At 37.7% G+C, this 12,193-nt stretch overlaps 1 protein-coding gene across 1 annotated transcript in view; it reads left to right on the top strand.

Annotated features, from left to right (window-relative positions):
* Positions 1–11,370, top strand: part of TMPRSS11D (transmembrane serine protease 11D) — a 43,191-nt gene extending 31,821 nt beyond the window's left edge. Inside the window, exons 6-10 of the mRNA XM_027545306.1 lie at positions 888–926; positions 4,184–4,361; positions 7,638–7,897; positions 9,040–9,182; positions 11,185–11,370. Of these exons, the coding sequence (XP_027401107.1) occupies positions 888–926; positions 4,184–4,361; positions 7,638–7,897; positions 9,040–9,182; positions 11,185–11,346 (782 nt within the window). The 3' untranslated portion in view covers positions 11,347–11,370. The remainder of the gene's footprint in view (positions 1–887; positions 927–4,183; positions 4,362–7,637; positions 7,898–9,039; positions 9,183–11,184) is intronic.
* The last annotated feature ends 823 nt before the right edge of the window (positions 11,371–12,193 follow it).

The following is a 12,193-nucleotide window of genomic DNA, read 5'->3' as shown; positions in this document are numbered from 1 at the left end:
TAAAATTTGGTGACATTGAGTTTGCAATGGCTCTAGGACATTCAGAGGAAACAGCTCTGTAAGCAAATATTGAACTGGAATAGATAGGCCTTCAGTGTCTGGTACCAACATAGTTTCTTTCTGTGCTCCCCCATCACTTTCCTACATGCAACATTTGTATTATCTCTACTGACTTCATTGCTCTACAAACATCTTCTATCTTCACACATTTGTGCCACTATACCTTTCACCTGGAATGCCTTTCATCTCTTGGCTGCCTGAAAAATTGCTTTTAGGTATTCAAAATACAATTCAAGTATTATTTCCCCATGATAATATCTGTGAATCAGACAGAATTACTAACGCTCTCCTTTCTCCTCTCTACTTTGCATTTAAATTTATTTGAATGATTCCTTAATTAATTTCTTTCTATAAATTATGTGAGAGCAAACCCCCTGTATTTTGTTATACTTGCAGTACTACAAATAGTATCAGTCGAGGAATACAGATATAGTTATATGTGTGTATATATATAAATTAGAATAAGTGAAAAATTAATTTCTCTTAGAGAATTTATTGCTTTGTGTCTCAATGACTATGTTTCTGTTTTCCCAAGTAAACTGAGTGACTTGAGAACAGAAATATCTTTTAACCGTTTGATGAGAAGTTAACACACAAACTTTAGTGTGATTAATGACAAATTGGGGCAAGATAATAAAGGCAGGTTTTTGGAGCCTGTGACTCAGATTCTCTCAGCAGGTCTGGGGTGGAGCCTAGGAATCTAAATTTAGCAGTCCTACAAATGATTCTGATTATGGTTGTCTGAGGACTACACTTTAAGAGATTAATGTGAAATGATATACTGTCTTTTTTGTATTGATCTGACTCCCCCTCTTTTTTAACACTAGCATTAACTGGCCAGGATACAGTACAACTGTTCACTCGAGGTAAGATTTTAAATTACTTTGTAAATGTGGTTTACCAAAATAACAAGGGTAAATGTTCAAGTGATTTGTACTCTTTGCCAAGGAAGTATCTATTGAGATGGCATCAGTATTCTTAGTTTACTCATGTAGGTTGTTGTTGAAATTAGACACTGTTGACCTCATTGGGCTATGAAGTGATATTTAGGTTTTCTCCTATTTTTAGAAGGAGGAAGAAGTATTAGTGCCATTCCACCCACTCTGTATCAAGTTTGGTCTCATTAACGTTTTCTTGGCAGCTTTGGAAAGTTTCTCCAGCCCTGATTCTATGGTTGCATTTTAGCAGACTTGCAAATTACGTTTGGCTGCACCATTTATATAGCTTTTCCTAACTACCAGAATAGTTTGCTTTGTGATAGATTTAAGTTAATCATAGAGTATAATAAAAAAATTACAAAAAGCATTATGAGTTTTATGTCTATAACATAACAGAAAAGTCAGGGTTTTCCAATGTCATTATATATACTCTCAGGCTAGGATAGCGGACATATAAACCCCTAGAAAAGAGTAGTTTGCTCCTTGGGCTGATAACATATAGTTAGAAATTAGTTTAATATATCTTGATAGCTGGCCTATCTCAGATACTAAGCGATATTATAAATTAATACTTCCTCTATGGGTGTTTTTCAACTTCACATATATTTATTTTAATAATTAATGCTTCTTTTTTATTAGAATGTGCTTAAATAATTTACTAGGGGCTTCCCTCGTGGCTTGAATGGTAAAGAATCCACTTGCAACTGGGAGACCCAGGTTCGATCTCTGGGTTGAGAAGATCTCCTGGAGAAGGGGATGGCAACCCACTCCGGTATTCTTGCCTGCAGAATCCCATGGACAAAATAATTTACTAGAGAACTTCCTTGGAGTATGCAGCAAAGGAACCTATATGCCATATTCTTAATAGAAGTCTACTCCTCCTCTATCTGGGAGATCTGTTGGAAAATAAATGCCTTTGGATGGCATCCTATTGAAGTCATATCACTCACCTTAGAGCTGGTTCAGCAACAGAAATTTTTCATGGTGATTTACCTCTAATTTCTTAGTAACATACTAACCAAGAGGAAATAAACCATGAAAGTAGGAGTTGAGTGATCAAGCCCGCATTTCAGCTTTGGCCACTGGAGTGTCATGGGCTTTCTTAAGATGTTTAAATAAACCTAATCTAGATACTTAAAAACCCTCAATCACCCTCGAGAATATTCTGTGGACCTAAAGTAATTCCTTTTCTGGGGCCCATTTGGTAAGATAGAGTCAGTTATGGATGTGGAATGGGTCGTCCGTGATGAACTGCATTACCACCACAGCCTTCATGATAAGAGTAGTTTCCCTCTAATGTCACTATGCACATGAATCACTTGTTAAATACAGCTGCTAAGAAGTTCTGGGAACCTAATGTATGGCTTGGTGACTCTAGTTAGTAATATGGTATTATACATTTGAAAGCTGCTGAGAGTAGGTCATAAGTATTCCTACCAAACATACACACAAAAATGAGTTAACTGTGTTAGGTATTGTGGGCTTCCCAAGTGACTCAGTGGTAAAGACTCCACCTGCCAGTGCAAAGATGCAGGAGACCGGGGTTCAATCCCTGGGTCAGGAAGTTCCCCTGGAGGAGGAATGACAACCTACACCAGTATTCTTGCTTGGAGAATCCCATGGGCAGAGGAGTCTGGCGGGCTACAGTCCATAGGGTCTCAGAGTTGGACACAACTAAGTGACATGCCCATGCATGCATGTGTGAGGTGTTGCTGCTGCTAAGTCGCTTCAGCCGTGTCCGACTCTGTTCGACACCATAGACGGCAGCCCATCGGGCTCCCCCATCCCTGGGACTCTCCAGGCAAGAACACTGGAGTGGGTTGCCATTTCCTTCTCCAATGCATGAAAGTGAAAAGTGAAAGTGAATTTGCTCAGTCGTGTCCGACTCTTAGCGACCCCATGGACTGCAGCCTACCAGGCTCCTCCATCCATGGGATTTTCCAGGCAAGAGTACTGGAGTGGGATGCCATTGCCTTCTCCGCGAGGTGTTAGATGTGTTAATTATATTGAACTTGGTAATCATTCTGCAGTGTATTTGTATGTAATATCATCACATTGTACACTTAAAATATACACAATTTTATTTGTCAATTCTTTAGTAAAGTTTGAGGAAAAATGCAATTTTTGATTTGTTCCCTAAGGTGGGTCTGAGAGTCAACATTTCTTTTTGTTGTTGTTCATCTTTATTGTGGTATTATAATATATTTAAAGTGTACAATGTCATGATTTGATATATATATATATATATTATGAAAAGGGTTCCCTCATCTAGCTAATTAACACATTCATCACCTCATGTATTTATTACCTCCCTCCCTTTTTTTTGGCAAGAACATTTAAGTTCTACTCTCTAGTAAATTTCAATTATATGATACAGTGCTGTCAGACATAGTCATAATGTTATACATTTGATTCTCAGACCTTATTCAGCTTATATCTGAAAGTTTATATCCTTTAACCAAACTCTTCCTATTTCCCCTACACCCTGGCAACCACTTTCTACTGTTTCTAGGTGTTTGGCTTTTTTTTTAAATTTCCACATAGAAGTGATACCATGCAGTATTTGCCTTTGTCTGGCTTATTTCCTTAGGACAATACCCTACAGTTTCATCCATGTTGTTGCAAGAGACTGGATTTCCTTCCTTTTTAAGGCTGAAAAACATTTCAATGTGTGTGCATGTTTCTACGTGCATATATACCACACTGTTTCTTAATCCACGCATCTACTGATAATCACTTAGATTGTTTCCACTCAGAGCCAACATTTCTATCAAGCTCTTTGGGGACACTTATGTTGCAGGTCCACAGAACACACTTTGAATAGCAAGGCTATTGAGAAGATGGATATTCCCCAGGGAATCTGTAGCCTCAGCTAGTTCCTCTAGCACTGACCTACCTTAACCCCCACTCATGACAAATTCCAAAGAACTCTGAATCTGCTCCACAATTTGAAGCCTCCATGACAATCAAGTTCAGAAATGTTTTCTAAAATGAAATCTATAGGTAACAGTCAGATAAGTATTCTAAAAGTATAACATATTGATCATGCTTTTGGAAAGCCTAGCATGTCCTAAGAAAGAATACACAAAAGACATAAAAGTCATAAATTATGGTGAAATTCTTACAGCATCTCCCAGATGTAAGCGTCATGATCTTCCTTGCACATTACTTCCCTTTCCCATTAGAATGTGGGGTCCGCTCAGACCTGATAACCTTGTCTGAGGAGAGAATCCTAGGAGGCAGTAAAGCTGAGGAAGGAGACTGGCCATGGCAAGTCAGTCTACAGTGGAGCAGTTCTCACCGCTGCGGAGGAGCCTTGATCAGTAATAGGTGGATCCTGTCAGCAGCTCACTGCTTCAGAAGGTAAGACTGCAGTTCCCTATCCATCTTAGCATGCCCTAGTTGTTTCAACAAATACTTACGTCTGTGTTAGAGGGTATCAATCAATCACATAGTACTAGAGATACTAAGTAACTTGCCCAGAATAACACTGCTAATGTGCAACACAGGTAAGGTTCATAAATTCAACTGGTTCCAAACCTTGCTGAAATAAAGGAAAAGAAGGGTGGGAGAGAGGCAGACAGAGAAGAAGAAGAGTACCTTTTAGCATCTTCACTAAAATGACCTGAGTAAAAGAAGTTTAGTGTAAAAAAAAAATCCATGTATTTGTTTGTTGTCAAATATTTTTTCTTTAGAATTTCTAACTAGCACTTACTCTTCTGCAAATTGCTATACCTCACAAAAGTATCTCCTGGACAATATATCTAATTTCTATTTTTTCATATAACTCCACTATCAAAACTCCACAAAACTCTCAAATTATTTGGTTACATTTTGTTTTTATTCAACCTTAAGAGCATGTTGAATTATCAGCTTCCAATTCACAGAATCTTATTTTCATCAGTTTGTATAAGACTTTTCTCTCATTTTTCTCCTGTCATACCTGAATTCCAATTCTAGTGCCTTCCCTGCCCCCATAGGCCTCACCCAAATACTTGACATGTGTCTTTAAATATGCAAGTACCTGTAAAACCTTTAGTTTGTGTGTGTGCTTCTTTAATTTATATAAGTAAAACTGTGTATCAGTCTCATATTGTTCCTTAATGTTTTTGCTCAACACTTGCAATTTTAATCTGGTCCACAACTACATCCACCATATCCCTTCATCCAGCTAGGCTGCGCCAACTTCCTACAGCCACAGATTGCAGCACATACAACTTTTTCTCATGCCTGCATATGAGCCTCTCTACAAACCTTCATCACATCACTGCAGATGGTGACTGCAGCAATGAAATTAAAAGATACTTGCTCCTTGGAAGGAAAGCTATGACAAACCTAGACAGCATATTCAAAAGCAGAGATATCACTTTGCCAACAAAGGTCCATATAGTCAAAGCTATGGTTTTTCCAGTAGTCATGTATGGATGTGAGAGTTGGACCATAAAGAAGACTGAGTGCCAAAGAATTGATGCTTTTGAGCTGTGGTGTTGAAGAGGACTCTTGAGAGTCCCTTGGACTGCAAAGAGATCACACCAGTCAATTCTTAAGGAAATCAACCCTGAATTTTCACTGAAAGGACTGATGCTGAAGCTGAAGCTCCCCAATACTTTGGCCCCCTGATGCAGAGAGCCAACTCACTGGAAAAGACTCTGATGCTGGGAAAGACTGAATGCAGAAGGAGAGGGAGACGACAGAGGATGAGATGGTTGGATGGCATCACCAACTCAATGGATATGAGTTTAAGCAAACTCCAAGAGATGGTGTAGGACAGGGAAGCCTGGCATGCTGCAGTTCATGGAGTCACAAAGAGTCAGACATGACTGAGAGACTGAACATCAACAAATAAACCTTCAAGAATTTCTTTGACACATGCACCCAGAAGTGTATATACAGTGTGCTAAATACACTGCAGTGCTTTCCAGAATTTTGTATCTTCACATTTAATGCAAAAGAGTTTGAACTTCTTTCTCACCAACACAATATTATCCTTTTTTAATTTTTTCTATTCTTGTGAATATACATTAGATGCTCATCACTGTTATAATTTTCACTTCTGCACTTACTAGTGAGTTTGAGTATTTTTCATGTCTACTGGCTGTTCGGCCTTCTCCTCCCATAAACGCCTATTAATATTTTTGTTCATTTTATAATGGTTCTCTTTCCATTTATTGTTGGCTTATAGAATTCTGTTTATTCTACAAAAATTTTAGATGTTAAACATTGCAAGTATTTTTTCATGGTTTTTCATTCATCTGATAAATATATCTATGGTGCAGTTAATTTTGTTTTTAGTTTTATATATCTTTTAATTGATTTGCTTTTTTAATGTTCAGTTCAGTTCAGTCGCTCAGTCGTGTCCAACTCTTTGCGACCCTATGAATCGCAGCACGCCAGGCCTCCCTGTCCATCACCAACTCCCGGAGTTCACGCAGACTCACGTCCATCGAGTCAGTGATGCCATCCAGCCATCTCATCCTCTGTCATCCCCTTTTCCTCCTGCCCCCAATCCCTCCCAGCATCAGAGTCTTTTCCAATGAGTCAACTCTTCGCATGAGGTGGCCAAAGTACTGGATTTTCAGCTTTAGCATCATTCCTTGCAAAGAAATCCCAGGGCTGATCTCCTTCAGAATGGACTGGTTGGATCTCCTTGCAATCCAAGGGACTCTCAAGAGTCTTCTCCAATACCACAGTTCAAAAGCATGTTACAGACCTTTTTACTGAAGTATAGATGATGCACAATATTATATGTTATAGGTGCACAACATAGTAATTCACAGTTTTTAAAGGTTTTAAAGGTTATACTCCATTCATTATAAAATATTGGCTACATTCCCTGTATTGTACAATATATCCTTATAGTTTATTTATTTATACACAACAGTTTATAGTTCTTAATCCCTGCTCTATCTTGTGACTCCCCCTCTTTCTCCCCCTAGTAACCATTAGTTTGCGCTCTATGTACGGCACACTTAATATTGATTTCATGAAATTCATTCTTCTTAACTGTTCAGTTTGTATTTTGGGAGTTTGGCAAAAAGTCCCTATTCCTAGATCATAAAGATAATGCGTTACATTTTGTATATATTAGTGCGCTCTCTCTCTCTCTGTATTCATACACACAAACATATGCACCAAAATCTTCAACAAGCAACATATTTAGAACAGAAAAATCATTTATCCACTGATAAGACAAGGAGCTCATTCATCACTACTATTTAAATGGAGCTTCTACCTAAAGGAAAGGAAAAAAAATAACAGAAGAAATCAGTTAAAACTAAAGTGAACATTGTTTCAGACTTCTTAGTTGCTTAAATGGAAGGATGTAGAAAAGGGAGAAATAAAAGAAAAGTTTTGCTAAACTAGTGTTCATCAAAGTACCAGGATATCCTCATTGGAATAACAGAATACCAGGATGTTCATCACCCCACAATATGTTTGCTAAAGCATTTCTATGTTTCTTTAGACCAATGATCATTGTGCCAGTAAAGAGTTACAGAAATAGATCCCAAAGAAATGTCGATTAAATAGTTCCTAGATTGGGAGGGGGTGGGGGGCAGGGCTGGATGACAAACGCAAAATCCAAACATTTGAAATTCTCACAAGTTCTCTATTCAAATAGCATGTTTTCATATTTTTTAGCCACTCTGATCCTCGCCAATGGATTGCCACCTTTGGTACTTCCACAATATCTCCTCAACTGAGAGTAGGAGTAAGGAATATTTTAATCCATGACAATTATAAACCTGAAACTCATGAAAACGATATTGCACTCGTACAACTTGATAGAGAAGTCACCTTTAACAGATATATTCATACAGTGTGTCTCCCAGAGGCTAACCAGGCCATTTCAGCTGGTTCCACTGCTTATGTAACAGGATGGGGATCTCAGAGTTATAGCGGTAAGTATCTCAGGAAAAATCAAAACAAAGACAACAGCTGTATCTCCTGGTACTTGCCACTATGCATTTTTTCTAATGAAGGGACACCTTAAAGGCAGGTTTCTACAGAGAGAACTATCCTACAGTTTGATCATCCTAAGCTCTAACAAGAGTTCCCTCAGCAAAGAAAGTGCTGTCCCTAGAAACTATAGGGAATTCTCAAATATAGTAATAGGGAAATGTGAAAGGAAGCGACAAAAAAATATGAGTTCTCCAATGATCCAGAGACTCTATAAGGACTCAAGTGGCTCCCCTAAAAGGAAAATTTTAAAAATTTAAGATAGAATTTGGATAGGTATCCTTTAAGGATTTTAACAACTTTTAAGGTATTACCAGCCATTTAAGTTATTCTGAAATGAAATAAAATTCTGCCTTTACAGCAAGAAATTCTATGTGTCCACAAGTGTTTTTCACACTTGTTTTTGAAGTGAATAAAATCAGATAAAAAATAAGGATGACATGAAAGAGCAAATATGACCAAAGGGAAAACAAGAGTATCAGCTAGGGACTGGAAGGGTAGAATTAACAATATGTGCATGTTTCTACCCATGTTGTAGACCATCTCTCCAAGGAATAAAACAAAAGCCTCATTGTCCTAAAAAAAAGTTCATTGTATTTCCATGGCCCAAAGTAATTTGGTATAATAGATAAAATTTGTGCCAATAAGAAAAAATGGCAATGCCATTGTGAAGAAACATCAATATGCAATAAATTCATTCTTTAGCCTTGAAACCAGATTGGTTACTCTTTTGTTACTAGATTAAAGGTTACTCAACATGTAATTTTCTAATTCAGAATCACTCAGTGGACATTTCAGAGTCTACTAATCTATTTTAAGGAAGCAGACGCTTTTCCCTAAGGGGCACTATATGACAAAGCTAAAATAAAACAAACAAAACAAAGATACTGATGTATGTAAAGGGGTTATCCGTCTCTAATGCAGAAATCATTGCTAAGGAAAAGACTCCTAGGACATCTTCAGTAGCCTTCTTTGCTGAATAAGAGATATATTTGGAGTACAAATATTCTTTCCTATATTCACCATAGCTTCATTAATTCATCTACCCTGAAGTCCATTTTATTTCTCCCTTTATACTTAATAGGCAGCACAGTTTCAGATCTAAACCAAGGACGGGTCAATATAATAAGTAATACTGTATGTAACGCACCAGCTGGTTATAATGGAGCCGTCCTGTCTGGAATGCTATGTGCTGGACTACCTGAAGGTGGAGTGGACGCGTGCCAGGTAAGTTCAAGACAACCTTATCCATGTCATTGCTCAAGTTTATAAGCACTTACTAGCATGTCTTACCCTGACAGACATAGTAGTAGTAGTAGTGTTAGTTGCACAGTTGTGTGCAATTCTTTGTGACCCCATGGACTGTAGCCTGCCAGGCTCCTTTTGTCCATGGGATTCTCCAGGCAAGAATGCTGGAGTGGATTGCCATTCCCTTCTCCAGGGGATCTTCTCAACCCAGGGATCGAACCCAGGTCTCCTGCATTGAAGGCAGATCCTTTACCATCTGAGATACAACATAATTTCACCCTAAATGTCTAGATTTTACAGATTCTTATATGAAATTTTCCTGCATGTTCCATTCTGGGCCTCACTGATTTTCAGCTAAAATACTATAATGCCTAGAGTTTATGTCTCAAAGTAGCACTTTACGTAAGAATTTATGAGATCTTATTTGTTTTTGTTCATTCATTCATTTTTTTAATTGCATCACTTAATTTCTATGTGCCAGTCTTTGTACTTATACAGCATCACTTGAGCTCAGCAGGTGTATGGTTTAGAAGAGAGAACACAGGCATAAATGTCTGTTCAGTGAGGCGGTAGAGCTGGCCAAATATAGGAAACATTGCATCTATTAAACTAAGTCCCTCTTAGTTTAATATTTGCTTGCCCTCTCTTGGTAACATGTTTTGTAGAGAAATCTCTTACTATAGAAGAAACAGCAGAAAAACACAGTGATGGGAAAGTGCTGAGAACTGGCAAACTGGAGCCAGGAGCTAATCGGCTCCACACAGGGACTGTCATGCAAGCTGGTGATTCAGACACTAAATTTCTCCCCATATAAACCAGTAATAAAGCACTCATGGAAGAACTAACTACTAAGAGCAGTCAAATGAATACCAAACTATTCTATAAGCATAGCTGGTGATAATAGCTGACTTTTATTAGTACTGACCATTTAGCAGGATGTACTCAGAGTGCTAGGTGTGTTAAACTCTATTAAACACATAAAATTATTATTTACAGAGGAAGAAGCTGAAATTCAGAGGGCTGTTATGTGGCTTACTGGAAATCATATAGTTATTAAGTAGAGGATTAAAACCTAGACCAATTCAAGAACCTTAGACTTAACTCATCATGCAACATGGAAGATATACCAATTTTTCTCTCCATATGGACTAATACATGTAAAAATATTTAGTTGGTTGATTTATTATCAATATTATAAGTGGCTCATAAACATTTCATAAGGAATGCTTTACTCATTGCCATATAAATTTCTTTTCTATTATTCACCAAAAGGGTATTTTTGATATATCAATACTATACATGAAACACTATGCATTATGCTATGAATAGGAAGATAAATGAGATTTCTAAAAACATGTTCATTCAATAAATATTTTCTTAGCCTTCCCTTTGAGCTAGAAGCTTAGAGAATAGCAGTGTCCAGAACATGTATGCCTCCCTTCCCTGATAAACCTTACAGTATAGCCTGAAAAATAGACACTGAACAATATCATAAATGCAGTGAGGGTTGCAGAGATGTGCAACTGCTACAATGAGGGGAGCTGACTCGGTGGGAGTAAATTCAAAAGGCATGCAAATGTGCTTGTATAAAATAAAGAAGTAGCAATGAAGGAGATATACACAGGGTGTGAGAACACTGGCAGTAAAAAATAATCTAGCCCAAAGCTAGAAGGGGTGACACTGGGGAAGAAAGGTGGAAGTCAGGGGTAACCCCCTGAAGGAGGGGAGCCTGGTCAGGGTAGCAGGCTGGTGAAGTCTAGGAGATGTGCTTCTCATCTTCTTACACTTGCTGAAGGAACAACATGTGTACTTGGAGGATTTTTTTAATTTTTGCATGACTTAGTATATAGCATTTCAACAAGAAATGTAAGACTAACTTTTCTGTCATTGTGTATGTGATTTCTACTATCATAGGAATAAACTTCTTCATACTTTGGGGTTGTCTTCAAGTTTAAATAATCTTTCATTCTATTTCCTTCAGGGTGACTCTGGTGGCCCTCTAGTACAAGAAGACTCACGGCAACACTGGTTCATCGTGGGGATAGTAAGCTGGGGGTATCAATGTGGTCTGCCAGATAAACCAGGAGTATACACTAGAGTGACAGCCTACCGTGACTGGATAACCCAACAAACTGGTATCTAGTGCAATAAATACATCTTGGTTCAAGAGTCTGAATGCAGACATGCCTGTCTAAAATTCTAAAACTTTCCAGCTGCAAAAGAAACTAAGTGTTCTATTTTAAGTTTCACACTATTTAATCTTTCTCTGTTACTATGGGTTTATATTTTCTCAAGAAAATTACATGAATGTTGCATAGTACTGGGGCTATATGCCAGGGGAAACATAATAAACTAGTCACAGAGGTAACAATTATGCTATACTTGTGATAACCTAAGTACTACTAGTGAGAAAAGCAGGTACCCAGAGAGTGAAAACTAGAGGCAACTGCACAAGTCTCCAGGACCAGAGGAGTTTCCTCTAAGGAAACCTCATCGAAGCTGAGAAAGGGGCAAAGTATAGAAACTTGCAAAGGAAAAACTTGTAGATAACATTCAGGACAGAATACCGTGAGGCAAGAAAAATACTAGTTTTTAAAATTTCTGGTTACTTAATATTTTATATGAGGTGTGAGTCCTAAAAGTTACGTATGAAGTCACTGTAGTCACACAGCAATCTTAATTATCCTGTAGCAACATGCTCCCATGAGAACTAACCAATGAATTTCAGGCACTTAACAATCCAAACTAGAATATTCACTCCTCATCAGAGAACCAAAGAATTATAATTTTCATAACTATTATTTAAAATACCTTCATCTATGTGAATGAGAGAATTTGTCCCCTCCATAGAGAAACTGAGTAAATATACCTACACAACATTCTCAGGTAACTTACAATTGTGTACATACACGTTGCTTTTTAACAACTAAATATGAGTAACTTTAAGATCTAAAGATCACCAGTGGCAGTTATTTTTGAAAGTTTAGGGA

Source organism: Bos indicus x Bos taurus, chromosome 6 (genome assembly GCF_003369695.1).
Source record: "Bos indicus x Bos taurus breed Angus x Brahman F1 hybrid chromosome 6, Bos_hybrid_MaternalHap_v2.0, whole genome shotgun sequence".
In the NCBI taxonomy this organism is placed as follows: Eukaryota; Metazoa; Chordata; class Mammalia; order Artiodactyla; family Bovidae; genus Bos; species Bos indicus x Bos taurus.
Note: the sequence above shows the minus strand (reverse complement) of the source record. Positions and strands in the feature narration are given on the sequence as shown.